This window comes from Anolis sagrei, chromosome 4 (genome assembly GCF_037176765.1).
Source record: "Anolis sagrei isolate rAnoSag1 chromosome 4, rAnoSag1.mat, whole genome shotgun sequence".
In the NCBI taxonomy this organism is placed as follows: domain Eukaryota; kingdom Metazoa; phylum Chordata; class Lepidosauria; order Squamata; family Dactyloidae; genus Anolis; species Anolis sagrei.
Genome location: NC_090024.1, coordinates 29,580,702 through 29,607,971, shown reverse-complemented (window position 1 = coordinate 29,607,971; position 27,270 = coordinate 29,580,702). Strand labels below are relative to the sequence as shown.

At 39.0% G+C, this 27,270-nt stretch overlaps 1 protein-coding gene across 49 annotated transcripts in view; it reads left to right on the top strand.

Moving 5' to 3' along the window:
* Positions 1–27,270, top strand: part of RIMS2 (regulating synaptic membrane exocytosis 2) — a 401,331-nt gene that overhangs the window by 106,028 nt on the left and 268,033 nt on the right. For 41 of the 49 annotated variants that reach the window (XM_060775747.2, XM_060775725.2, XM_060775741.2 and 38 more), the window contains one exon: positions 1,416–1,684. In XM_060775747.2, coding sequence (XP_060631730.2) covers positions 1,416–1,684 — 269 coding nt within the window. Of the gene's footprint in view, positions 1–1,415; positions 1,685–23,555; positions 24,153–27,270 lie in introns of those variants that run through there. The other 8 variants (XM_060775754.2, XM_060775752.2, XM_060775753.2 and 5 more) reach the window with 3 other exon arrangements.

The window sequence follows — 27,270 nt, the reverse complement described above, 5'->3', positions numbered from 1 at the left end:
GTTCCCTCATGGGGAGCTATAGCTGACACAGGGAGCTCACTCCACTCTCCCCGGATTTGAACTGCTGTCCTGTTGGTCAGCAGTCCCGCAGCACAAGGGTCTAACCCATTGCGACACTGGGGGCTCTGCAAGATAATAAATGAATTAGTAGGCAAACAAATTCTGACTTGCTGTATGTGAAATCATGTTTCTGTACCTTTTGGTACCTACACAGTTGTTCGTACACCAAGAAACCAATCCCTGTGCTTTGACAAATGTATTTGTTTTCAAACGTGTGCTCTCGTGTTCAACTTACCCTTTTCGGCATATATTTTGAAATGCAATGGGAAATCTAATGAACCCATATGGAAATAATGATCAGACATTGGCTAAGTTATGACAATTGGTAGGATTATTGTACTCAAAGTTTAAAAAGTCAGAAGTGTTGCAAAGCTGCATTTTAATTATTTGAGATATGCCCAGCTACAGAGCTGCTTTATGTATAATAGTCTTTATATAAACATGAAGAAAAGCTCAGTTTATCATTTTGCAACAAAGTTGCGGAACTGCAGTTTTGTTTTGTTTCTATTTGTAAATGGTGCCATCATGTTAGATATGTTTCTAGGAACACTTCCACAATAACTCATACTGGTTTACTTCTAAACCACTCTTTTAGAATTGCCCCACGGCCTAACTGCTTATGTGATCTAAAGTTCACAATTTTATTTTGGCAACAGGTCCTTTGCACATGATCTTTTCTGTCACTCCAACAGAGAATGATGAAAGACACACTTTCTATTTATATGTGTAAAGATGCACATGGGATCAGTGATCTCACCTCCAGGTTTAGAGACAATATGTCTCTGAGTGCCAGTCGCTGGGGAGCAACAGCAGGGGAAGGCAGTTGCCTTCAAACCATCCTTATGGACTTCCTGAAGGCATCTGCTTGCCCATTGTGGGATGCAGGATGCTTGACCAGACAGACCTTTTGGTTTTAGTCAGCAGGGCTCTTGTTGTTTTACATTCTGATGTGTAACAAAAATATTTCAGTCCATTGTGTTTGTGGCACTGTCATGTCAAAAATCATAGATGGAGAAAATTATTCTTGGAACAGGTATGCCACAATGTAAAACACCTTTTCTGGGAAATAGACTCCATTGAAGGTATTACTCAGTCCTTTTGCGTAAGCCTGCATAAGATTCAACTATTTAAAACACACTTGTTTTATTTTATACTAGACTTTGATCTTGTTCTTGTATCTGATTTTCCCCACATTATGAGACTTCTGGAATGACTGGTTTTTGAGAAGGTGATAGTCACATACCTGTTTCTAGAAAAGGGCTCTATATTTGGTACATATTTGGTGTAAACACTTTTTTCTGTTCTTGCTTTTGTTGAAGAAAGTAATTTGCATTTCCTCTACATGTTACACGTAGGTAATGTGGGTATGTAACTCGTGCCGAAAACAACAAGAAATCCTCACAAAATCCGGAGCCTGGTTTTATAATAGTGGAACGAACACACCGCAGAAGTCTGATCAAGACGTTTTTAGAGGACTGCGGAACGAAGAAGCACCTCAGGAGAAAAAAGCCAAGCTGCAAGAGCAATCCATATCAGCATTGGAACGAGGTAGATCTCAAGGGCTCACAAGGCAAGAGTCCATAAACGGATCGGGAGGAAAGGTGGCAGGTGACACAGCAGATAGGTAAGAAGCTGGTTCGTTTTATTATTTCAGAGAGAGATGTCATCCATTTTTTAAGTCACATTACCTTTTAAATTTTTAGTAATTTATTTTAACCAATAAAAAATGAGTTTAATAATTTTCCAAAATGTACAGACTGTTATTTCATTTATTTACAATTTATATCAGATAGTGCTATGAAAGAAAGGGTTTGACTGTGAATCAAATACTCAATCTACTCCACATGCCTGTAGAATGAATAGGACTCAAATGTTTTGTACTGTCTCTACAGCATACATAAGATTACGGTTACTAGTATACATGGAAACAAAATAATAATAGCTGGCATTTCCTTTGGAAATCTCAGATATGTATCTCTCTGTTTACATACATATGCACTTACATACATATATCTGAGCTTTCTCCATGTAAGAGGTCAGAGGAAATCACTAACATGCACAATTTATTTGAAAACAATGTAATTTTTTTTCATAAACTGTAAGTGTTAATTACTAATGCTACATTTGTGTTATTCTAGCTCTTTGGGGAAAAAAATCTCTTTCATTTTTCTATAAAAAAATCATAGAAAATACTATATGTGAATTTAAATGTTAAAACACATTCACATCCGCCTATTTTATAATTATTGGTAGCACATTTCTGAATGTTTTCTGAATTTTTTATGTATTGGTGTTTATTCTCAACACAATTCAGACTGTTTTGGGACCATTTTGCTCATCCCCGGGACCTCAGTGGGCTGGACACTCCTCTAGCCCCCTAACTTACCTATTAGCTCTAATTTTGATAAGTAGCACCTTTGGTGGGATATGATTTGCCATTTGCATTTTATTTCAGGTCATCACAGTTTCCGATCTTAAAAAGTTTGCTTTGGAAGGATAAAGTAAGGATCAGTCAGTTTCGAAGGGGGGGGGGAGGGGAGCTATTTCAGCGTTTGAAACAGGCCAGGAGTGGTTGGGTTGCTTTAAATAGCATTTAAATGGCAAATCTACCTCTAGGCTTTTGTGATTGTTCTTTGCCTTCTTTTGTAAGTATGTATTTCTTTTAGCACGGGCTGCTCAAAAGTGATTGGGGTAGGGTTACTCCCTGATCAGCGATAATTTGCCCTGATTCTAGAAATGGAGAAGAGTTCATTGTTTGGGCCATAAACTAAACTGGGTTCCAAGCATATTTTAAAGTATGTTTCCAGTCCCTCTGCAAGAGAACAACTGCAGCCCTATTGTTTTGCAAGAAAAGTGCTAGCTACTTCCTTTCAGTGCTGACTGAACATTCACAATCTCATTGAGATTTAAAGTTATGCTCTTCCAGTCCCCAGGGAAATGTTGCAATTTGGGGAAAAGCCTCGTTTCTCTCTAGGTTTGTGCTATCATCAAGAAATGTATAGAACCAAACCAGTTGTCAACCAGAGAAGAAGGTGGAATTGGGAGGACAGATAGAAGATTTTTGTAGAAGATAGCTATTTGCTGTGGATCTTAGATTTCTGGTAAATAGTTTCAAATAAAAATAAGTTTTTTTCAGAAAGAATAATTCATATGTACTTGTCTTATCTGTAAGTATAGCCCCCTTTGCCATATTTCTTATCAAGTTAAATGGGGTGTACTCATGGGTAAAGGAGCAATGCAAATGAAATTTACACATTTACATTTATTAGTATTCTATTCCATCACATGTTTGCGTGAGTGTGCATGCATCCAAGTCGCCTGTTGACTTATAATGGCCCCATAGGGTTTCATAGAGCTTTTTGAGACAAGCTCAGGTATTAAATGCTGTTTAAAATGCCTGCAGCATATTCAGCTGACAAATCTCCTCTGGCAGGTCATTCTACAATCTGGGGTGACTGAAGTAAATGTCCTCTGGGTAACAGTTGTCAATCTGGTTTTATCTGACTGAAGTTGATGTTCTCCAGATGACCTGAGCGTACAGGGTAAATTGTATAGGAGAAGGTGATTCTATAGGCAACTTACATCCAAATACTTCATACTTTGCCAGAAACTAATTGGCAGTCAGTGGCCTGATTTTAATATTGGTCTAACGTGATCACTCCTAGATGTTTCAGTAACCAATCTGGCTAACTTTTTTGAACAAAGTGAAGTTTCTGAACTTGGTACAGAGCTAGCCCAATGCGCAATGCCTTGCAGAAGTACAGCCCTAAGGTTTTCAGAACATCATCATCATCATGATCCTATTTTTAGGGCTGCTTACAGTAAAAAACACAATGGCAAACATTCAATGCTAAAAACCAAAAACAACATATAACAAATCAAAAATAAATTCAATAAAATTAATTACAGCATAAACAAACATAGCACAATACAATCCACACTTTACAATGTGGTAAGTTCTTAAAAGCTCTTTAAAGAGTACCACTAGAGATGATTATTAAAGCTAAGATGGTATAAGCTAATAGACGAAGGTAGGTGTTCAACACTTTGGCACGGGTTTATATGGAGATGTAGTCAGTCCTCCTCTTCTCTGCATGTTAAGGTGCATAGGTGAGTGAATAGCTGGAGAAATGGAGAAGTTGGCAGTAAGAGCATTTAGAATATTTATACTTCACCCTTCAAGAACAAAAGGTTCTCAGAACAGCATACAGTTAGCTAGTTCTCTTCCCCTAGGCTTGTAATCTAGATAAGACACCACACAAGAAAATAGGATGATGGCATTTCTGACTACTCCCTGTTGCAATCAAAGGGCACTATCATGTAAATTGGAATGTGGAGGGAGGGGTTCTCATTGGTGCTCCAGGGGCCAGGCCATTCACCTCCTTCAGAGGCCACTGTTACGCATAACAAAAAAACCCAATTATATTATACAAATGTCCATAGGATGCACATGTTGCTTTTGGATTTGGGGAACCGGTATATGTTGGGTTCTTTCCAAAAGGTACCAAATCCATCAGAACAAATTTTTCAGGAACTGGAAAAAAAACGTGCTGATGATATGCATTGTTTTTTGGATTTGGTACATTTTTTGGAAACGCCACATATGGGAACATTGAATTATTTTGACTTGGCTTTGATTCTTTTTTGTCAAAGCCAAGCTTTTTGAAGGACGCCCCTCCTAGCCATAAAAAAGGTTTCTGTGTGTGTGAGAGAGAAAGAGAGAGGGAGAGAGAGAGAGAAAACCATGCAAAATTGTTTCTCACACAGTTAGAGGGTACAAGAAGTATTTTCAATTTTTTAAAAAGTATTTATAAATATATTTGGAGGCTGTGGGACAGATGCAACCCTCTGTCATCTAGTAAGAGTGGGTGTATCCCCCAGACCTTGGGCAGTTGGCGAACATGGCTGTACACGCTGCAACTAAGGAGGGGTAAGCCTTGGTTTCCTTGTTTGAAGTCTAGTATCCTATAACATTAGGAATCTGCATGATAGACACTATGGTTAGATACCATGGTTTGAATCCCTGCTCAGCAATGAAGATTAATTGGGTGACATTGAGTAAGTCTCACTCTCAACCTTAGAGGAAAGTAAAGGCAAACCACTTTCGAATAAATCTTGCCATGCAAACCCAAGGATAGGTTTAAATTAGGATCATCACAAGACAGAAGTAACTTGATAACACACAACAACAAAGCCTATTATATTTACCAGCTTTCTCAGATCTACTGCATAAATGATGTCAAGGCTGATAAAAGGATAAAAATTGTGGTAGAGAAATAATGGAGCAATTATTGTACAGATTTGTGTAATATGAACATTTGCATAACATTTTTGCTACCTGGGGCACTTACATAAGGTAATTTAAGATTAGGACATACTGGTTATGGTGCTTTGGAGGCCCTGAGGATCTGCATAAGTTATGAAGAGCCTTTATTTACTTAAATACCTCCATCCTCTGGAGCAATTTGGCCATATTGCTGGTGTGTGAGTGTTAAACTACACCTTGAAGGCAGTCTCTCTTGGGTCTGAAGTTTCTCTTTCTCTCTTGATAGGGCATCTACATTTTAAAATTTATGTCAAAAAAGGAAATTTCAGTTAGTATCATAGATTTAAGAGGTCTAATAAGCTCAATGGGAATCTATTGGATTGTACTGGAATTTCATAGTTGACACTCTCTAGGTTCTAATGGGGATCTGTAGGTTTCATAAATTGCCTGATTAGGTATATCTAGTTTATATATAACCCACATTAATATCTTATCTTTAAAATAATGATGTTAGAATTTCTAGTCAATGAAACCTTGATTGGCTATTTACATTTAATTTTGACCCCCTTTTAACTCTGATTATCCCCACTTCAAACTATTCCAAAAGTGCAAGCAAATCATGCCTTCTTACTAGCACCTACTAAATTGAATTGCTTTATAAAAATTTCCTGCTCATTGTCCTTTGCTCTATTTTCAGCTGACAGGTCAAATACTGATTGGTTCCAAGGGCTCTTTAGTTATATTCATTATTATGAGAGACCGAAGACTATGTCTAGCAGCTAAATGCACTGTTAAAGGGTGATACCACAAGATTATTCACTGCTCCTATTTTTCCTTAATTATGTACTGGAAATAGAATTTGCTGGCCTTTTTATTGTTATAGAAAAGGACAATGGAGTTTAAGGGCTGCAATTCTGAGTGTTTGCCTCTCCTACTGTAGATTTACCAAGACTGCAGATGTGTTATGAGGAGAAATATCAGTACCTTTCTAGTCCAGATTTTGGCACAAGTATGCACAGATATTCAGTTGTAAGCAAAATAAGCACAGTTTTGTCCCATTTTGGTACTTGGGAAGATACAGTGTCCACTGTGATTTTCACCTTGAAAAACAGGCAGTGATTATCTTAGATTAGAAGCTCAATACACATGAAGCCGTTTTATTAAGTAGAACCCCCAAATAATCGATCAGCCAACTGTACAGCCAGTGTAGATTCAGGTAAGTATTATTTAGTTACCGAACTGTAACTAAATAGAGTTACATTTTATAGAGCTTATAGCATTCTTGAATGCTTTTATAGAGTTTACAAAATTCATTTTATAGAGCTTACAAAATTCTTGAATGCTTTCTAAAGTAACCAACACCATCCTGAAAGGGATTCTGGCAATGACAGCATTTACAACTTTTCAAAGTCTGAAACATGTTTATATAATGAATTCTACAGCCTGTATGTAACATACACCCCCAAACAGGACGTCATTACACTGGTCTGAATTAAGACACTGGTTTGGAATTGATCATTGTGTTAGCATTCAAACTAGAAACTCTATTTTGCATGAAGGAATACTTCAGCTAGGCTTCACCATGTGTTGTATGAACAGAGATGTGAAGACTTTTGGGGAAGTGGAGGGACCGGAAATTTTTGGAAAGCATTTTTTTCTTTGGAACAGGAAAAAGCTTTGGAAAAAAATGGGGAAAATTAATTTTGTTCATTTTACTTATACAAAGACATTTTTTCTGAAACATTTGAATTACATCCTATTTACTCCTTCACATCACCTTACTCCCTCACATTGTGCCCCTCCCTTTGCTTCCCGTGCTCTGCTGTTTGCACCACTTGACATCACATCTCTCCTTTTCCTTGTCCTTACTCACCCTATTCCCTTGCCTTGCACCTCTTCTTATTGCCCGTACCACTGGCTTTTCCATCTGTCCCACTCTCCCCACCTCACCTTGTAACCTTGAGCCCCCGGTGGCGCAGTGGGTTAAACCCCTGTGCCGGCAGGACTGAAGACCAACAGGTTGCAGGTTTGAATCCGGGGAGAGGCGGATGAGCTCCCTCTATCAACTCCAGCTCTCCATGCGGGGACATGAGAGAAGCCTCCCACAAGGATGATAATTACATCAAATAATCCGGGCATCCCCTGGGCAACATCTTTGCAGACGGCCAATTCTTTCACACCAGAAGCGACTTGTAGTTTCTCAAGTCACTCCTGATACGACACCCCCCCCCAAAAAAAACCCTTGTAGCCTTGTGGTGCACCACTCTTGCTTCTTGCGCAGCACTGCTCAATTGCTTGTTCTCCTGCCCCTCTCCTTTCTGTCTCACTTCAAGGCCTCACAATGCTTTCCCCTCTAATTTACTGCATGCTACCATTCTCACTGCTTACTCCCATTTATCTCATGCCCGAAATTCCTGAAAGGACCTATTTCTTGTAGAACAATTTGACAAAGGAATGCCTACATATTTTGCAGTGCCATGTTTTGGCTTCTAAAATGGCTAGCAGCTTACATTTTAACAATGAAAACTAAGTATCTGGGTCAAATAATGGTTCAAACAAAGCACCAGATGGCATGCTTAAAATCCAGGTAAAGCCTGACTATCTGGTTGATATGGTAACCCTACCTATAGGCCATGAGCTGAAATAATATTCACAATCTCTTCTTCATTGTTAGGACACTCAGTGCATGCTACATGCTTGTACTTTAACTCCCTTTTCCTTTTCCATGCAAATTACACATCCCATCTATAACTAACACTTAGCCTAATTCTGCCTCTTTAACAAAGCATCGGAGCCCCTGGTGGCGCAGTGGGTTAAACCCCTGTGTCGGCAGGACTGAAGTCGCAGTTTCTCAAGTTGTTCCTGACATGAGAAAAAACAAACAAACAAACCCCAAAACAAAGCATCATTGCTTGACAAGGATTCACTAGGATTAAAGGAAAATGACAGAGGATTCACTCTGACTTAGACACCACAGTTGATACAGCTCCAGTGGATGTAACCTTGGCTCCTGCTTGCTCAATGCTGGTGGATACTTTTTAATTTGTGCAGCTTGAGGATGTGAACAAGATCCTTGGAGAGGTTATTTATTTATTTGTGGTATTTCTATCCTGCCTTTCTCAAGCCCAAAGGCGATTCAAGGCGTCTTACAAATTGGCAGCAATTTGATGCCACAACAGCCCACAATATAAAATTAAAACATTTAAAATAACATTACAAAATCTATACAAAAACAATTAAAAGCATATAATAACCAATTCCTTTCTGTTAATCTCATTTCCAGTAGTGTCGTCTAAGTTGTTCCATGTTTAAATCTTGCATAATTCCATATTTGTCTATTGCACTGCATTTCTGAAAGCTTGTTCAAGGATAAGGAGGGAGGGGGCCAATCTTCTATCCCTAGGGAAGGAGTTCCACAGCCTTGGGGCCACCACTGAGAAGGCCCTGTATCTCATTACACACCACATCTGTTCTAGACCTCTGCCCTTCCTGGCTCATTAAACAGGCCAGAGGGAGACTGGTGGAGTGGGTTCCGGAAGTGATTAATACCTTCTTGCATCAGGTCAGGGTCCCTGCAGCCTCAAGGAGGCTGTGAAGAGACATCTTTTAAAGAAATCTACCCTGGACCCCACTGTACTTGCCAACTACAGTTTAATCTCCTATTCTGGATAAAGTACTGGAGCATGTGGTAGCTTCTCAACTCCAAGGGTTCTTGGATGAAGTGGATTAGCTAGGGCCATTTCAGTTTGTTTTCAGGCCTGGCTATGGGACAGAGAGAGATAAATTTGGTCATCTTGGTGGATGACTTGCACAAAGAACTGGACAGAGGGAATGTGTCCCTGTTAATTCTCCTGGACCTTTAAGCAGCTTTTGATGCTATCGAACATGATATGTTTTGAGTCGCCTTTCTGGGATGGTACTTGAAAGTACTGTTCTTCAGTGACTCCGTTCTTTCTTGGAGGGACAATCTCAGAAGGTGGTGCTGTGGTTATTCCTGTTTGACTCCTTGGTCATTGGTCTATGGGGCCCCTCAGGATTCAGTTCTGTCTCCAATGCTATTTAACATCTACATGAAACTGCAGGGAGAGGTCATCTGGAGTTTTCGAGTGCAGTGACATCTATGTGCAGATGACATCCAACTCAACTACTCCTTTCCACCCAATTCCAAGTAAGCTGGTCCAGTGCTAAACCAGTCTCTGGCAGCTATCATGTACTTGATGAGGGCAAACAAATTGAAGCTCAATGCAGACAAGACAGAGGTACTCCTGGTTAATTGAAAGACATATCTATGAGTCTCACCCATGGGAGAAAAGTGGAATACAAATAAATAAAATAAATAAATAATGATATCTGAGGATTCAGCCTGGGTCAGATGGTGTCACACTATTCTTATTGTTATGCTTGTTTAGGGGAAGATGAGGAGTTGACTGCTGACTGCTTGATATATTTTAACCCGAAATTGAATTTTTAGTACTGGCTGCCATCAGTGAGGTGTAGATAATTCTAATTGTATTAATTGCTTCTTAATACCTTAGCAATGTGAACATTTTGCTTTTGTATGTAACAAGAGACTGTAAATTATAGAAGAAAGAAGAGATTGGCGAGGTATATGGCACAAGAATAAAAAATTAAAAGAAAAAGAAGCAGAAATGCACAGAAGGATTGGAAGAGCCCAAAGAAGACCCTGAACGTAATGAATAAAAACTGTACTGTTCTGGCTTTTGTCGTTCTTTATATCATTTTCTCCACCAAGTCATGGATTTTGAAAATTGATGAATTATTAATAGATAACTTTAAAATAAAATCTCATGAATGACTGGAGTTTAGAGCTAAATATAGACATTGCTTTCCTAAAAGAGGTTTTTTTTGGATGTTTGGTTTTGGATAGTCACAACATGCTTTGTCAGTGTGTTCCTGTCCCTGAGCCAGAAAGCTTACCTGTCCTTCTGGCTCATTTTAGATATACCAACCACATGCAAAGTAAATATTATCGAGACAAATAATTTTTTTAAAAGAGCAGCTACCATAAGGAATGTACCGACACACATAATACACATATCCATTAATCCTAATATGGTACTTTTTAAGATAAATGTGTTATGGAGCTTCTTTGAGTAGAGAAGATACAAGCTAGATCCAAACTTAGTGGGTCCCATTTGGATTGATTTTTGTCTTCTGTTACAAGAATGGGCTACAATGGGCTTGGGCTTGCATGCAGGCAGTGCATCTGCAGGGAGAATTCAAAAGCCTTCCATTTTAGATTACTGTTACCTTATTACTGTTACCTTATTGCAGTGGTTCTCAACCTGTGGGTCCCCAGATGTTTGGGCCTTCAACTCTCAGCATTCCTAACAGCTGGTAAACTGGCTGGGATTTCTGGGAGTTGTAGGCCAAAACACCTGGGGACCCACAAGTTGAGAAACACAGCCTTATTGTGAAAACCGAAACTAGAAAAATTATTTATAAACATTATTTGTTGGAATAATCAACTTCTAGCTGAGTTCAACCCTAGTTTATGTGCTTTACTACAATTAAAATAGAAGTGGGACTTTTTGATCTCTTCCTTCCTATTATTCCGGGGCAGGGGAGCAGGGAGTACACCAATTCAAGGCTCACTGCAGGTAATTTTTGTAATGATACATCATGGGTTAACATATTATGTGTCTTGTCAAGGCAGTTTGATTCACTTCATGATTGACTAGGGATATAAATATTCAAGTTTTGTTTTTAAACAGACAAGATTGTTGTGGTTTAACCATAAGAGGGCAGATAAACCCTGTAGGAAAAACAAAACATTAAAAGGAACAATTAAATATGGAAATAATTTTAAAATCAAGAATGTGGATAAATAATATTTTTATGAATATATCTCAAGAAAGATAATGTTGAGGAGGGGTCTAAGAACTGGTTATGAATCAAACCTGAAAGAAAATGGTAGCAACGAGAGGAGTGAAGGACATTGCATACATCAAAATCTGACAGATGGGTGATAAAGCATTGTGTATACATCCTAAATCTATGGAAGACCTCACTTATATACCATTTCTCACATCATTTTAGCAGGGCTGGGAGCAGCAGTTATATTTTAACTTACTCTCCATATCAGTATTAAATTGCTTGGAATGCAGATCTTTTCATCCCTGTTCCACTGCTAGTATTTACATTTATTTAATGTGATCAGTGAATTTTGGGATACATTGAAGTGATATATGTACCCAAAAATCAGTAAAAGAAAAGGAAGGAATACCAGAGCACTGGCAATAGGCCAGATGTAGGATACATTTAGATTGGTAAAATAACTTTATTTATTTTAAAAGAGATATCTTACCACATAGCTTCATAGGATCTTCAGGGTACCATATGGCACCAAACTAAAGATAGATCATAAACATAAACTACTAGGAGACCAGTTAAAATTGTTCATATATGGTAAGTGATATTTGGAATTCTGTCAAGTTGTGGTTTACGGTGAAGTTGTGATACACAGGTATGGTGTTTTGGCTTAGTAAATGGGATGGTGTTTCTACTGTTTGAAAGCTGGAACATTTATGGCAAACCATTATGCCTCCCATGTATAACCTGAGCAAGCGCTTGCTAATCCTGAAGCAGGCAAAAATCCATCTTAACAGATGGATATTGTTCTTGGGTATTCGGTGACATTCTATGCATAGGAAATGTGTGGTTGTGATTTTCATATAGACATATTGAAAATGATATTTATTCCTAGATAAAAAAAGAATATTGAAACATGTTAGCTTAATCCAAGTGATAAAATATATTGATCCTCTCTCTGTTCTAATAAAAACTCTTCACAAAACACAGTATCCTTGGCAATATAGAAATAAATAAAAAGGTTGATATTTTAGAGGCAGGTATTATGTGAAGTCCATGCATGAAATGTATCACATATGGATTACCTTTGTGTATCCTACATATACCCAATCATATTCAATGAATTTACTTAATCCCAAGGCTTTACAAGTTGCCCTGAATCTCCTTCCATTGCAAATTGTCCCCACTGATTTTAGTGTCAGCAAAATCTCTCCAATCAATCTTCTCCTGAATCTCTCTATGGCACTCACAGAGACTGCTCTTTTCCCATTGGCATATTAGTAAGTAAAACTCTTGAGCAGGGGTTTGTAGAGTACTGGGGCACAAGAAGCCCCCAACACTGATTTTTAGGCCTTGACCTGTTGAAACCCCACTAATTTCCACTTTCTGGTCAAATGCAAGAGCGAATGGGCTACCCTGGAAGTATCCAGAAGCAGCAATTTGCCTTTTAAATAGGTTACCACCCCACTCATACTATTCAGTCTCAAAAAAACCCCCACTATTTTAAAACATGTATAAAGTGAATGTCTGATGACTTTCAATTTTGTATCCTTTCCTTATTTTGGGGAACATTTTTACAGTTACTGTGGCCCCCAAAGAATTCCAGTCAGTAAACAGGTCTCTGGGTCTGCTACAAGTGTCCACCACTGTCCTTGGTGCGGAAAATTACTATAAGGCAATTCCTAGTGTTGATTGAGCTTCAGATGTATGATATAGAAAGTCCTTGCTGGTATTGTTCCCCTTTGCTGCATTTACCTATACATATATACAGACATATCTTTATCACCCATGCTGGGTATACAACGTTTCCTAGATCTTTGATCAGAAATCGCATCATGGTGCAGCACTACAGTACAGTATTATTAAAAATGTAAACTGTTGTTCAGACTTGCTACCTTTTGATTGAGACTGTATTTCTTTCTTTTCCAATTATAGCTTTACATCAGTGGTTCTCAACCTGTGGTCCGTGGACCACCAGTGGTCCACAAGAACGGAAATATGGTCCACGGCTTCACAGTTACTACTACAGATAATAACGCAGTCGAACAAAAAAGTTTTTCTTGTTGTTTTTGTTTTTAGGCCTGTTTCTGGGGTTATTTGGGGTGCTGATTCAGAAAATTGCATAGAATAGACCACATCAACTCTAAGTTATTACATATGGTTTTCTGTGGATGAGCAGATGGCAACTACTGGGTGGCATACATTCTGTATCAAACTAGAGCTGATGTGGTCTATCCAAAGCAATTTTTGTAATCTGCCCCCCTAATAACGAAACCAAATCTCAAGTCGACCAAACACTGATTTGTAACCCTTTTGGTACTAATGTTGGAGAGTGGTCCCTGGTCAAAGTGTTCCCTAGTCAAGTGGTCCCTGGTTAAAAAAAAAAGGTTGGGAATCACTGCTCTTGATCAATAATGGGAAATGTATTTGTTATACTCAACATTATAAGATTCTATCTTATACTAAGCTGGATCAATAATTTATATAACTCAATGTTGTCAACCTAGATAGGCAATATATTTCAGATCCAACTTTATAATAGTTTTTAAAGTGTGGTTTCCCTGTCTTATTGCTTGGAGTTGGAAACAGTAGAACGACTATTATTCTCATTGAGCTATTCCAGTCTAGGTGTCAGGATGGAAGGCCATGTAGATTGGGACCAGAAGAAAAAGTTGATGATTTTATTCCAAATACCACAAAGTGACTAAGAGTCATAGAAGAGTCAGATACTGTTTATGTGTAACCATAATCTATAACCATAAAAAGCATTTCCAGTTAAAATACTTAAAGAAAATAGCATTAAAAGAAAAAACCCTCAAATCAATAACAGCCAGGAAATACCAGATATTAAATTACTGTCGTGCAATCAACAATGGAGTGGCATAAATAGAAAAAAACATAAAAACTCTATGGATGTTTATTCTGTAAGTCACATTGTGTTCACTAGAGCTAACATCTAGCTAATTGGGTAAAGAATTACAAACGCATATATGGGCATTCTTATTAGATTATTGTTCCATAGGTTTTTCTGAAGTAGAAGTAGAACAGAAAAGTAGTACTATGAGATCATCACTCTTACGCTTTAATAACTGTAATTGCTCCTTAACACATTCTGTTTTTTTCAACTGTTGTGTACACAAAAGAAAACTTGTGACCTAATTCACATTGCTATCTGGAGGCCCCTCCAATTAGAGTGAATTACAATCACACTTTATTGTAACAATAACATCAATTACATATGTGTACAAGTACAATGAAATCAATATGCAGTCTGATTGTATTTTTAATAGAAGCAAATTGGCTGTTTGTGTGTGCAGATGTGTTTCTTCAAGGCATCTGCTGACTTACGGCAACCCCATTAATTTTATAGGGTTTTCTTAGATAAGTATACTCAGAGGTGGTTTTGCCAATTCTTTCCTCTGAAATATAGTCTACAGCACCTGGTTTTCATTGGTGGTCTCTCATCCAAGTAATAGGAAGCACTGACCCTGCCTAGTTTCTCAGATCAGATGGCATCTTGTGCCAATAATAATAATAATAATAATAATAATAATAATAATAATAGTAATAATAATGCTTTATGTGTATCCCACCACCATTTCCTGGAGGGGACTGGGGATGGCTCACAGAAAGCACAATACACAGATACAAGATAATAGAGAATATAAAATTAATAACAATACAATTAACCAAATTTTACTTAAAACAGCAATAAAACTCCTATTCATTTATACTATAAAACCCAGCAGGCTGTGAAGATAGTGGCGGTATACAATATCAGCCACATAAAGTGCAGAAGTGAAGCAAATCACTAAGTCATTATCAATAGTATTCAGACTTGGTAGAGAACCTGCGGTGGTGCAGTCTATTAATCCGCTGAGCTGCTGAGCTTGTTGACTAAAAGGTCACAGGTTTGACTCCGGAGACCAGCGTGAGCTTCCGCTCATCCCCAGCTTCTGCCAACCTAGCATTTCAAAAACATGCAAATGTGAGTAGATCAATAGGTACCGCTCCAGTGGGAAGGTAGCGGTGCTCCATGCAGCCATGCCGGCCACATTACTTGGAGGTGTCTACAGACAACAACGGCTCTTTCGCTTAGAAATGGAGATGAGCACTAACCCCCGAAGTTGGACATGACTGGACTTAATGTCAGGGGACAGCCTTACCAGACTTGGTGTGAAATAGAAGATATAAAATGCTTCTTCCAAGTGCAACCTTTTACCTATATGTAGTGAATGGCTGAATAATGATATTTTACCATTATATGGATGGCCCATACCGTACAACAAGGAATGTGAAAGGTAGTTTTGTTTACTGTTAACACAACAATGTAATGAATTCACTGTCTGCCAGTTTCCCTGCTAAATATTATCCCCCCTGCACTGCCCACTACAATCATGGACATTTTGTTGATCATTTTCCTAAAAGGGAAATTATTATTATGGAAATATAAGCCTGTGTGCATCATCCAAGCGTAATGTGAAGGGCTTTGTAAAGCGAGATTTATGTAATAACAAGATATATGCATATCCACTTAAATGACACATCAGTGTTATTTTTCTTAAACAGTAAAAAATCCCACATTCTCTGAACAAAACAAAAGCTTTTCAGAAAAATGAAAATGTCTGTATACCATAATGATTGTTACACTGAGTCTCTGATGAGCTGGCACAACACAAAGCATAGTTCTAAAGCTCAAAGAGAGGGGGGAGTTTGATCTTCTAGGGTTTAAAATGTGAAGAAGATGATATAATGACATTTGTGCCATGGACTAGTGGGAATACAATGATAAAGAAATGTGTAGCTAAATGGGAAATAAATGTGGAGAAAATGGTCACGGGTGAAATATGATAGGTAAGGTGGATTCGAAATGTCTCCATCTAGAAACTTAAGGGATATTTAAGTAGTTCTATTGGTGCTATCTGAAATTCCTAAGACAGTGATACAAGTTATGTTTTGGATGTGAAGAATGTGAAAGCTGTGACATTTGCCAACCCATTGATAATCAGGATTGTTAGGGTTGATCTAGCTAGCTTGGCAGGTGTCCCCTTCCCCACTTATCATGCCATGTGAATCCTTCCTGAAGTTCTATGTTTAGAGGAAGAAAACACCATTCCAGGTATAAAAAATACACTGCTAGTTGGTCAAGAGTTTACAATAGTTTCTAAGTGTTTTATGGTCTTATGGAAGGACTTTATTTTAATGGTAATGTATGTCATTTCATTTGTGAACATGCAGAACTGATACCTCACTTTGCTGTGGTCATAACTATTCTATGATTTATAGTCACTTCTGTATTTGTAGCATGTTTTAAAACATTCAAACAATGAACCGAATGCCCATGCATGTCTGCTCAGCATCTCCACTGACCATATTCTATTTTTGAAAAATAATGTTGCTTTGGGATCTAGAGTGGGGGAAGGAGCATATCAACTAACACTTTATTGGTGATCATTTGTGTGCTACTAAAAATGACGCCCTGCAGTATTAACTCCAAGGTACAGCTACCTCTGAAAATAGAGGATAAAATGGTAGAAAGGTTATTGTGACATTAGGATTGTTCTATATTCCAATTTTTTATTTGTAATATAATTTTCATTATATTTTCACAATATATACTACATTGAAGCAAGAAATCAACATCTAAAATCTTGGTTTGGTCTTATCATCCCCCCTCCTCTCCCCATAGACATTTACAAATGACTTCTGTTTCTATTAGAAACTATCTTTACTTTTTGGTGCCATATCTGTTTAGAAATGAAAATGGTGGGGACAGAATTAAAAATGTTGGAAACACTGTCAACAGACATTCTTCAATCTTATGTTATTTGAAATAACCAATCAGCTAGGTAACTTGTAGTTAAAATTATATTTTCTTGTAATTGTTGTTCACTCACTCACAAGGATTTACTGGGGTGAGACTGGTAGTAGCTCTTGTAGCAAAAATGTTAGGAGACCCTGCCTTATAAGAAACTTAAGATTTCCCAGGCTTCCTGCCAGGAGAACAGGGAGGTGATATATAAGGCCAGCTCCTGACTTCACCTCAGCCCAATGAGAATCTCCAGAGATTAGATTATATAGCACTTTTCACTAAATTGCAAGAACTATGTACTATAACTACGTATTATGTTGTCACTCTGAAAAATTAATACTGAAGATGTTGGTATCATACTTCATGGAATGCAAGAAAGCAGTAAGCAGTGAGCCCTTGATATCTACTGGGGTTTGGTTTCAGGACATTCCCCCCCACCCACCCACCAGCATCACATGGATGCTCAAGTCCCATTATATACAGTGGCATAAATAAAGTGCTATCTCTAATTTGAAACGGCTGAATTTAGGTTGCTTTGGGGGAATTTACTTTGCATATTTTCAGGCCATGAATGGTTGAATCTATGGATATAAACTCCATGTAAAGAGAGGACCAACTGTGCAATAAAGCATATCTTATCTGGAAGATATTTTATCTGGAAGAGGTCTATTAATTCTCTGAAATTAGCATTAGTTGAGTTTTTGGGAATCAATAATCAAAGACTCACTCTATAGGTGCTATGATCTTGACACATTGTGTTCATGTTGGTTTGATCGCGTTATGTTTCTTTGGGCTTTAATCTGTTAGAAACTCTTGCCTTTTATGCTGTGGTTTTATGGAAAATCAGAACTTTTAGGCATGTGGCTGGCCTAGCTATGCTAATAAGGTGAGGGGTTAATGGTGAGTGGAACTGATTAAATGCTCAGTGGGAGGTTAGTCTTCTCACCAAAACATGGGTCTTTTCCTCGTTGAATTTTTTAAAAGATATTTTGTGTGTGTATGCTTAAAAGAATGTAAATTTATTTACAAACATAACTAGGGCACCTTGCATGGTCAATGGCATTGTGTTATCAGTTATTGTGATCTCATCACAAGCCCCAAGTATAACCTGGTACTAAAAACAAACTGTTTCTATTACCCATTGGAGTCCCATAGTTATTGGATTACGTGCTTTGATGTTGCTCTGTGTTTAAAAATACTCTTTAACTGCTTGGGGGTGAGTATGGCAAATGATGCAGTATTGGTGATGTAGGTTTTAATTAGTTTTGAAATAGGGACTAAAGAACAAAGAAGATATGTGATTGACACTTTTAGATGAATATACAGTAAACCAACAGGATATTGTAGGTGCACTCCTCAGCAAGTACCCATTCATTCCAGTAAAATTGATAGCTTACCCAGCTATGACAAGTAGGAAGATAGAGGAGATTCCTGCTCAGTGGAATCTTCATCTCTTCAGTAATATCTCTTAAGGCATCTCTGCTAGTTAGATGCAATCTCTCTGTGCCTATATCAGGGCACAGTTTGCAGTTAATAAGCTATCTTTGGCAGCTTGCCTACATGGCAGATGCTGCTCTGTCAAGGCCATGATGCCAACATTCCTAAAAGATTCTAAGTATGACTCATATCATGGTAGGTGGGTGACCTATCAAAGATCATACCAGTATGGATGGGCATTTTTTTTTGTGACCCTGTGAACCCTATGAACAAATCATTGCAGAGGCATGAGAGACAGGGTTACCTCCTGAGTGAGTTACTTCATTTCTTTTCATAATTCACAGACTGCCCTTTTAGTGGTTCTAGTAATAAGATTCTAATTTAGAAGCATTATGGATCTTGTTATTTATTGCAGCAGTTTAAGTAGATAGACTTACAAAAGCTGAATTGATTGGCCAGTGATTTTTGAGGTGTAGGTTGGGTCAAGACTGCAGCGTTGCTTTAATCTATGGAGCCATCTTACCAGTAATGCTTGCATGCCATCATCAGGAGGAATGCTTCAGGTATTTACATGATTGTAAGAGGCTGGCCTATTTAGATGTAACAAACTGTGCCAATAAACATGTCTGAGTGAGCCCCCTACTCCTCCCTTTCTCAATGGATCAACTAGAAACCTTCACCCTAGTTTTTAATAACATCTGATCTGGGAAACTAACCATGTGTAGTTTGGGAAGCCACAAAATCATAGTTGATACTTGGCACACAATAACGAAAAACATAGGAAGCTCATCCTTAAATTGATTGATAGACATCAACAAATCTATTAAGTCTGCATTGTCAGATCAATTTGCTAGTCAAAAAGTTTGCCCAACAGTATTTTAGTGGAAGACCCCAGGGGCCATCCAGTCCAACCCCCTTCTGCCATGCAGAAAAAGCACAATCAAAGTACTCCCAATAGATGGCCATCCAGCCTTAGTAATAATAGTAATTGGAGCACCCCTGGGGCCATCCAATCCAACTCCATTCTGCAATGCAGGAAAAGCACAATCAAAGTACCCCCAACAGATGACTATCTAGCCTTTGTAATAATAATAATAATAATAATAATAATAATAGGAGCAAACCGAGGAGCCATCCAGACCAACCCACTTCTGCCATGTAGGAAAAGTACAATCAAAGCATCCCCTGAGCGGTGAGAGGGAAATAGGGTTTTGGAAGTGAGGAAGGCAAGGTGAAAAGGATCTGGATGGCAACAAAGACCAATGGTGAAAGGCAAGAGCTTAGTGTGCCCCAGAAGAGCCTCAAAGAAGCACCTACCATCTTTACTCTCTGTGGTGCCACTTTGGTCTTTTTGAATGCCTGGTGCCACTTTGGTAGAACGTTTTATTGATTAGCCCATTAGCCGTATCAAAACACTTGACAAATACATTTCACACATATGCATACAGCATACAACAGGTGCCACTTTGGTCTTTTTGAATGCCTGGCCAGGGAAATGGCAGCAGTGGCCACGGCTGTCTGTCCTCTTGATTTGGCAGTGGTGTTTTCCCCTCTCTGCAGATTTGCCCCCTCCCCTCGCCCCAAGTTATAAGTTATATCAAAATCCATAGGGTTAGCTCCAAAACTTATCTTCAAGTTATACAGGACATCATATAACTCAAGGGTAGTTTTATTAACATGCATATTTGTGATAACTCAAGGGTAGTTTTATTAACATGCATATTTGTGATATATAGGAGAGTATGCCTGAAGCAACTTCAGCTCAAGAAACCAACAATTAAAAGAACCAGAGCTATCAGGCTGTGGGACAGAGAGCAGGGGATGATTACCAAAAGTTGTCAAACCTTTGTTCCCTGTTGCTTCAACGTTGGCCAGAATACCCTCATGAAAAGTTGGAATGTGAAATTGCCTCTGTGTCTGTCTATATATGTTGTGTGTCTATGGCATTGAATGTTTGCCATGTATATGTACATTGTAATCCGCCCTGAGTCCCCTGCGGGGTGAGAAGGGCAGAATATAAATACTGTAAATAAATAAATAAATGCTTTATTGCATTTAATGAAACATCTGCATAAACATATAAGGACCCTTTTACACAGTGCAAAACTCTGAGAGGAATTGGGGATTTTAAATCCCATGTTCTCTTGGAATTGAGGCCATACGGCTGGTCTAAACCCCATGCTTTTGCAGAGGTGGTGACCAGATACCAACCCTTGCTGACCCCAGATCATCAGGGGTGGGCAGGGGTACTGCCAACCTTTTCCTCCCCCCCCCCCTTTCCCTCTCAATTTACCAGAGGAAACTCCATCTGAGGCCTGCAGTCTTCTTTCTTCCAATTTTGGCAATTATTCAATGCCACAATTACACAAAACAACAATACATAGCACAATTAAACTGTAAAAATTAGGTAGCATATAAATACAATTTAAACATGTTAATTTAATATATCCTCCCAAGAATTTCTCTTCCGGGGCCCCCTGTTGACCCTTCCAGGAAGGAGGGAGAGGGAAAAAGGCTCCTCTGGTAAGTTGAGAGGGAAATGGGGGGCACCGAGGGAGTCTACAGGGGGAGGGAAGGAAAGCACATGTTTTCCATGCCTGCTCCTGCACAGGCATGAAACAGTGTGCTTTTTCAGAAGGAATCAGGTTTAAAGGGCACCTTTTTAACATGTGTTTTCCAGCCCTTAATCAGATTTATCCTGGTTCCTAACAAATTTTGGCTTATTTATTTATCGTATCAGAAGTGAACTGAGGGTACAATTGTAATGTATTTAAAAATACAAAGCTCAAAAGCTTGGCATTATACTAAATGTCCTTTGACCAGTAGCTGGCCACTTGGAGTGCCTCTGGTGTTGCTATAAGAAAGTCCTCCATTGTGCATGTGGAAGGGCTCAGACTGCATTGTAATAGGTGGTCTGTGGTTTGCTCTTCTCCACACCCGCATGTTGTGGACTCCACCTTGTGGCTTCATTTCTTAAGGTTGGTGCTGCATCGTGTGGTGCCAGAGCGCAGTCTGTTCAGTGCCTTCCAAGTCTCCCAGTTTTCTGTGTACCCAGGGGGGAGTCTCTCACCTGGTGTCAGCTACGGGTTGAGGTTCTGGTGATTAGCCTGCCACTTTTGTACTCTTGCTTGCTGAGGCACTCCTGCAAGTATCTCTGTAGATCTTAGAAAACTATTTCTTTATGTAGGGCATTGGCGTGCTGGCTGACATCCGGACAGCGGGTGGGCCAGAGACATCACTGCCTTGGTCATTTCATTATTGACTGTTACTTCCCGTTGGATGTCAGGTGTTTGTTTGTTTTTTTGTCGTGTCAGGAGTGACTTGAGAAACTGCAAGTCACTTCTGGTGTGAGAGAATTGGCCGTCTGCAAGGACGCTGCCCAGGGGACACCCGGAAGATTTGATGTTTTTCTCATCCTTGTGGGAGGCTTCTTTCATGTCACCGCATGAGGAGCTGGAGTTGATAGAGGGTGCTCATCCGCCTCTCCCCGGATTCAAACCTGCGACCTGTCGGTCTTCAGTCCTGCCGGCACAGGGGTTTAACCCACTGCGCCACCGGGGGCTCCTATGCGAGGTGGTGCAATACTAGCTAAACAGTATAATTTCTCCAGTAGTGTAGGGCATAGACATCCTGTGATAATGCGGCATGTCAAAACATTTTGGCTAAACATAATTTAACCAAATTTTCACTTTTTCATACACAAGAAATGAAGGTACTAGACATATGTAGTGCCTTGTGGTCTGATTCATAATAGCATCAGGAACAGCGTCATGCATTAACACTGCCTAATTTCGGTACGATTATGGTAAAATAAAGCTAGTCTAAAATGTGGTTCTGATCCATTACAACAGTCATATTTATAATGAACCTTAGTCTTGCAAAGATTAAGGATTCTAGAACAAGGGTATAGCTGACGTTTTCTAGCAGTATGCATGTCTCATCGGTGCATACAGCTAGAAAATGTTGGCTATACCTTTGTTCTTTAATTAAAAATAAAAAAGTTATAACAGATTGAGCTTTCATATTGGATTAAAATGGGGATTTAACATGTTGGCGTGGAATACTTTTGTTCCCATGACCTGTGTTTGCCTCTTTCTCCCCATTTCCTCCATCTTTCTCTGCCTCCCTCTGAAACAGAGAGCCGTGACCATAATCCATTTGGCACTGTAGGGGTTCTCTTCTGAGCCTATCAATGCCCTTCTTTAATTAGCTGGAAACTTGCTTCTTTCCTTTTCCTTAGGGGCTATAACCTCTTTCATTGCCTGCGCTTTACTAATAGCCCTCATTGTATTTTATTTTACATGGGAAATTTGTAAGTGATGGATATGATATAAATGCTGTATATTGAAAATTGGGTATTTTAAGGCCGCTCTGCCCTTTTCAACAGCAGTTTCCCCCAACAGAATAGGACTGACAGTGTGACGGTGATTTGTATTCATGAATGGTTGTAATTTAGGTTTTATCTGCTTTTCACAGCACACTATGAAACCTTAAACTGTGTTCCATTCGATGAACTGTCTTGCAGGAAAGCCACGTTCTTGCTGCACTGTACATGTATTAGAGTGATAGGTCTACAATCCTGTTCTGCTGAGAGGAAGATGGGTACAGAATATTTCATTGGTTTGATTGCTGCTCGCATTTTACTGAATAGAATGCAGTAAACCTTCAAAGCTGGTGCAGGGGTTTCTTTTTTTGCGTGTGTCTTTTGCTTTGAAGCTCACTGCATACTTAAATAGCAGATTGTATTAGAAGATTTTCCAAATGTATAACGAAATCATCCCGGTGTTTAATTTTTGCAATGCAATAGAGCAATAGTCAGGAGTATGCTGCATGTTGTTCTCTAGGAGTACATGGAGAATAAATTAAACGGGCAAAGGAGAGAATTACCTTTCATCTTATGCAAGATATGATACAGCTTTTCCAAAAAAAAGAAAGAAGCAGAGACAAAAGCCCTTTTGTTGCATTTTCCTTGCTGTGTGCGATCGTTTAAAGAATATGCATACTATTTTTAGCGGGGTCTTTCTGCCCTGTGCTGCTGCCTTCAAATTCTGCAAGGGTGGGGGGAAGAGAGACCTATGTTCACTGTCATTGGTGTTAGTCATTTTTACAGGGGAGGAAAGGAGGAGGAGAAGCTGCAGAAATCCCTCTCTTCCTCCTCCTCCTCCTCCTCCTCCTCTCAGGCAGTAGTAACTGTGCGAGGATGCCTTGTCCTCGTTTTTATTACTTCTGAGATTTTATTGCTGGCAGCCAGATGTGCTGAAACTCCTGACGACAGCATCTATACAGTGTATGTTTTTAAGAGGCTTAGAGAAATATGAGCAGAGTACATGGAAGCAGTACAGCATCACACTTCAGCTGGGGATGCCCAAAAAGATCGCTGCTGTTTGGATTTCTTGCGACAGTGAGGAGAAAGCAAGCACGGGTGCTAAATCCTCCACGACAGAATTAGAAGAATAATGACTGTACCATTAACTGCCAACTCCTGCTCATTTAGTCCCAGTTTTTATCGGGATCAAGAGAAATATGGAACTTGATTGGCATATCTGCATTCGATGGTGACTGCAAAACAGATGATTTTTTTGCACAGGTGGTAAGAAGGACTCGAAGGGAAAGAGAAGAAAAAATGCAATTTGACACATTGCGCCAGGTCTGCAATTCTGTGTTGTCTCATTTTCATGGGGTTTTCTCATCTCCTCCAAATATTTTACAAAATGATCTTTTTGCACAAACGTTGGATAATGCTAGGTAAGTAGGACTGTATCGTTTGTCCCTTTCGGCACCAGAGTCTTCATGACAACAGCATGTGCATGAGCTTGCTTTTCGATCGGTATTCCCACACAAGCAGTCCTTGAATCGTTAAGATATTCATAAATGGTAATGAGTCTTCTATTGGTCATCTGTTGCTTTGTGTCAGGCATTTAAATTAAACGTGTTCTTCCCCGAATTAAATGACTGCATTACTGCAATGAAAATATAAAACATGCAGTGTGGTTACGTTCCGAAACACTTTAGCTAGCACGAACACATAGGTAACAGTAAGTATGGAATCCATAGGCTTATGAAATATTCATAAGGATGTTCGTGAAGCAAAATAATTGCTCTTTGAATATGGCAGTGCACAAGATTGTGACTGCTTAGCCATAAATAATTTGCTGTAGAGTGTAAAGTGCAGTCCTGCACACAGTTTTTAAAATCTGCAGAAGACATATCCTCCCTCTCCCTCTCCCTCTCCCTCTCCCTGTATGTGGGGGGGGGGGGGGTGCCTTTCTGTGCTTAGCACTTTTCAATAATCTTGTTAGGTAGACAAATTATGAATGATTAGCTGATGCTTTACAGCAGGTCAACCACTTTTAAGCATGATTTAATTATAGGGTGCCATTGTTTTTTTTCCAGTGATGAGACTTTTGTTAATTACAGCGAATGCTTGTTAATTGCATCCAGGTTCTTACATGTATTTAAACCTGTCCTCCATTTTACACTAAATAGGTATCTTTTGTGGCATTTCATCCGTAGGCATTCCCTGCATAAGTGGCATTCAGAACTTTTAATAATTACTTAGTATCTGTGGAGAGGAATGAAGATATTTTGTTGAAATTCTTGTTAAGATGGATCAGGAGAGATAGCAATTTTTAAATTAATGGCCATGCATTTGCAGAAATGTAATAGAAAACACAGCAAAGAGAGTAAAAGCTATCTATCATCTATCGATCGATTGATCTATCATCCATCTATCCCAATCCATCTTTGAGGAAAAGGCCCAGTTCCCTCCCCCTGAATAACATAAAGTACATCTCATGGACTTAATCATAAAGTTGTTGTGTTATTATTTACTGCTGTTTTCAACTTTTCCTATTTTAGTAGTCTGACAATGATTTAAAGGGCTTTATTGCAGATTTTGCCTCATTTTTGGCAGATTATTATTATTATTAGCAATAATTAAGAGGGTGACCTTTTCAAAACTATTCAACCATTTCTTAAAAAATGGTGTATCCACAAAACTCGGTTTAGAGCTTCACAAAATCATTAGCATATTATTTTTTTTCTTAAAATGGTATCACTCCAATATTTGTCGGAATGGAAATAAAAACTGTTTATCCATGCAAAGCACTGCCTCTCCCAAGTACATAGCGCAAGGCCTGCAGGCTAGCTTACTGTTCTCAGACATGCACAAATCTAGCCTGTTCTGCTTGCACCGGCTGTGTGCTTCCCACTCAGAACACTGCATCTTGCTTTTTGTGAGAACAGAGATTCCTTTTTCTCTGGTTGGTTTTTTTTGTTTTGTTCCTGTAGATCTTATGCTGCATTTAATACGCCTTAGATATTAACAATCTAGGGGAATGGTAAATGAGAAAATAGCATCCTAGGACATGGTTTTATAATGCACACTGAGGATTGTTTCACTTCTTCAGAGAATCCTGAGCCGTTTTTCCATGTTAGTGGACTTTGGGATGAAGTTTTCTATTACTGCCTTTATAGTGTATATGGCATTCAAAATAGGCTAAGCCATGTCTGTGCTGCAAACTTTCAAAGGCCTACATGTATATAGATCTGTGAAAGAGCTGGCTATTTCAGTTTCTATATTATTAGTAATTATAACTGGTAGAATTTATTTATGCCTTGTTTTTTTCCCGTTCCTGTATTTCTACTCTTTTTTGATGCTATCACCATAATTTTTTGATCATTTTCCTCTTCTGATAGAGTATCAAGGCTGCGATCGTATGTGCACTTACTTGGGCACAGCCTCATTTATAAAACTATAATAATAATAATAAAAAAAACTCCCCAAAGGGACTCAGGGCTGATTTGCCATCATAGGACTTATTTATTATTTATTTATTTACATCATTTATATCCCGCCAATATCAGCCTGCAGGCGACTTACATCCAAGGAAATACGCTTATGATTAAGCTGCTAGACATTGGTTTGGAATCATAGAGTTGAAAGAGATCTCGTGGGCCATCCAGTCGAATCCCATTCTGCCAAGAAGCAGGAAAATTGCATTCAAAGCACCCCTGACAGATGGCCATCCAGACTCTGTTTAAAAGCCTCCAAAGAAGGAGCCTCCACCACACTCCAGGGCAGAGAGTTCCACTGCTAAACAGCTCTCACAGTCAGGAAGTTCTTTCTAATGTTCAGGTGGAATCTCTTTCCCTGTTGTTTGAAGCCATTGTTCGGTGTCCTAGTTTCCAGGGCAGCAGAAAATAAGCATGTTCCCTCCTCCCTATGACTTCTCCTCACATATTTATACATGGCCCTCATCATGTCTCCTCTCAGCCTCCTCTTCTGCAGGCTAAACATGCCCAGCTCTTTGAACCACTCCTCATAGAGTTTGTTCTCCAGACCCTTGATCATTTAGTCACCCTCCTCTGGACACATTCCTGCTTGTCAGCATCTCCCTTTAATTGTGGTGCCCAGAACTGGACACAGTCTTCCAGGCGTGGTCTAATTAGTTTTTATTCAAAAATTAATTAGAGGGTTGCTTGCTTTTCAAAAGAAGAAATAGAACACCAAAGAAACTAACATTTGAAGCCCATCACGATTTGTGTTCATACTGTAGAATAGAAGTAAAATTAGTTTTATTGTTGTCATTAAGCCCAAGAGATACCTTAGAAATTCTGTTATTATAAGTATTTAAAACGTTATACTACAGAGTTTATGCAGTTTTCTCATAAGTCCTGAAAACAAAATGTCCACGCAAAAAAAAAAAAAAAAAAAAAAGCCAGCATATTGTTGAAGGCTTTCATGGCTGGAATCACTAGGTTGTTTTAAGTTTTTCGGGCCGTATGGCCGTGTTTCAGAAGCATTCTCTCCTGACGTTTCGCCTGCATCTATGACAGGCATCCTCAGAGGTTGTGCGGTCTG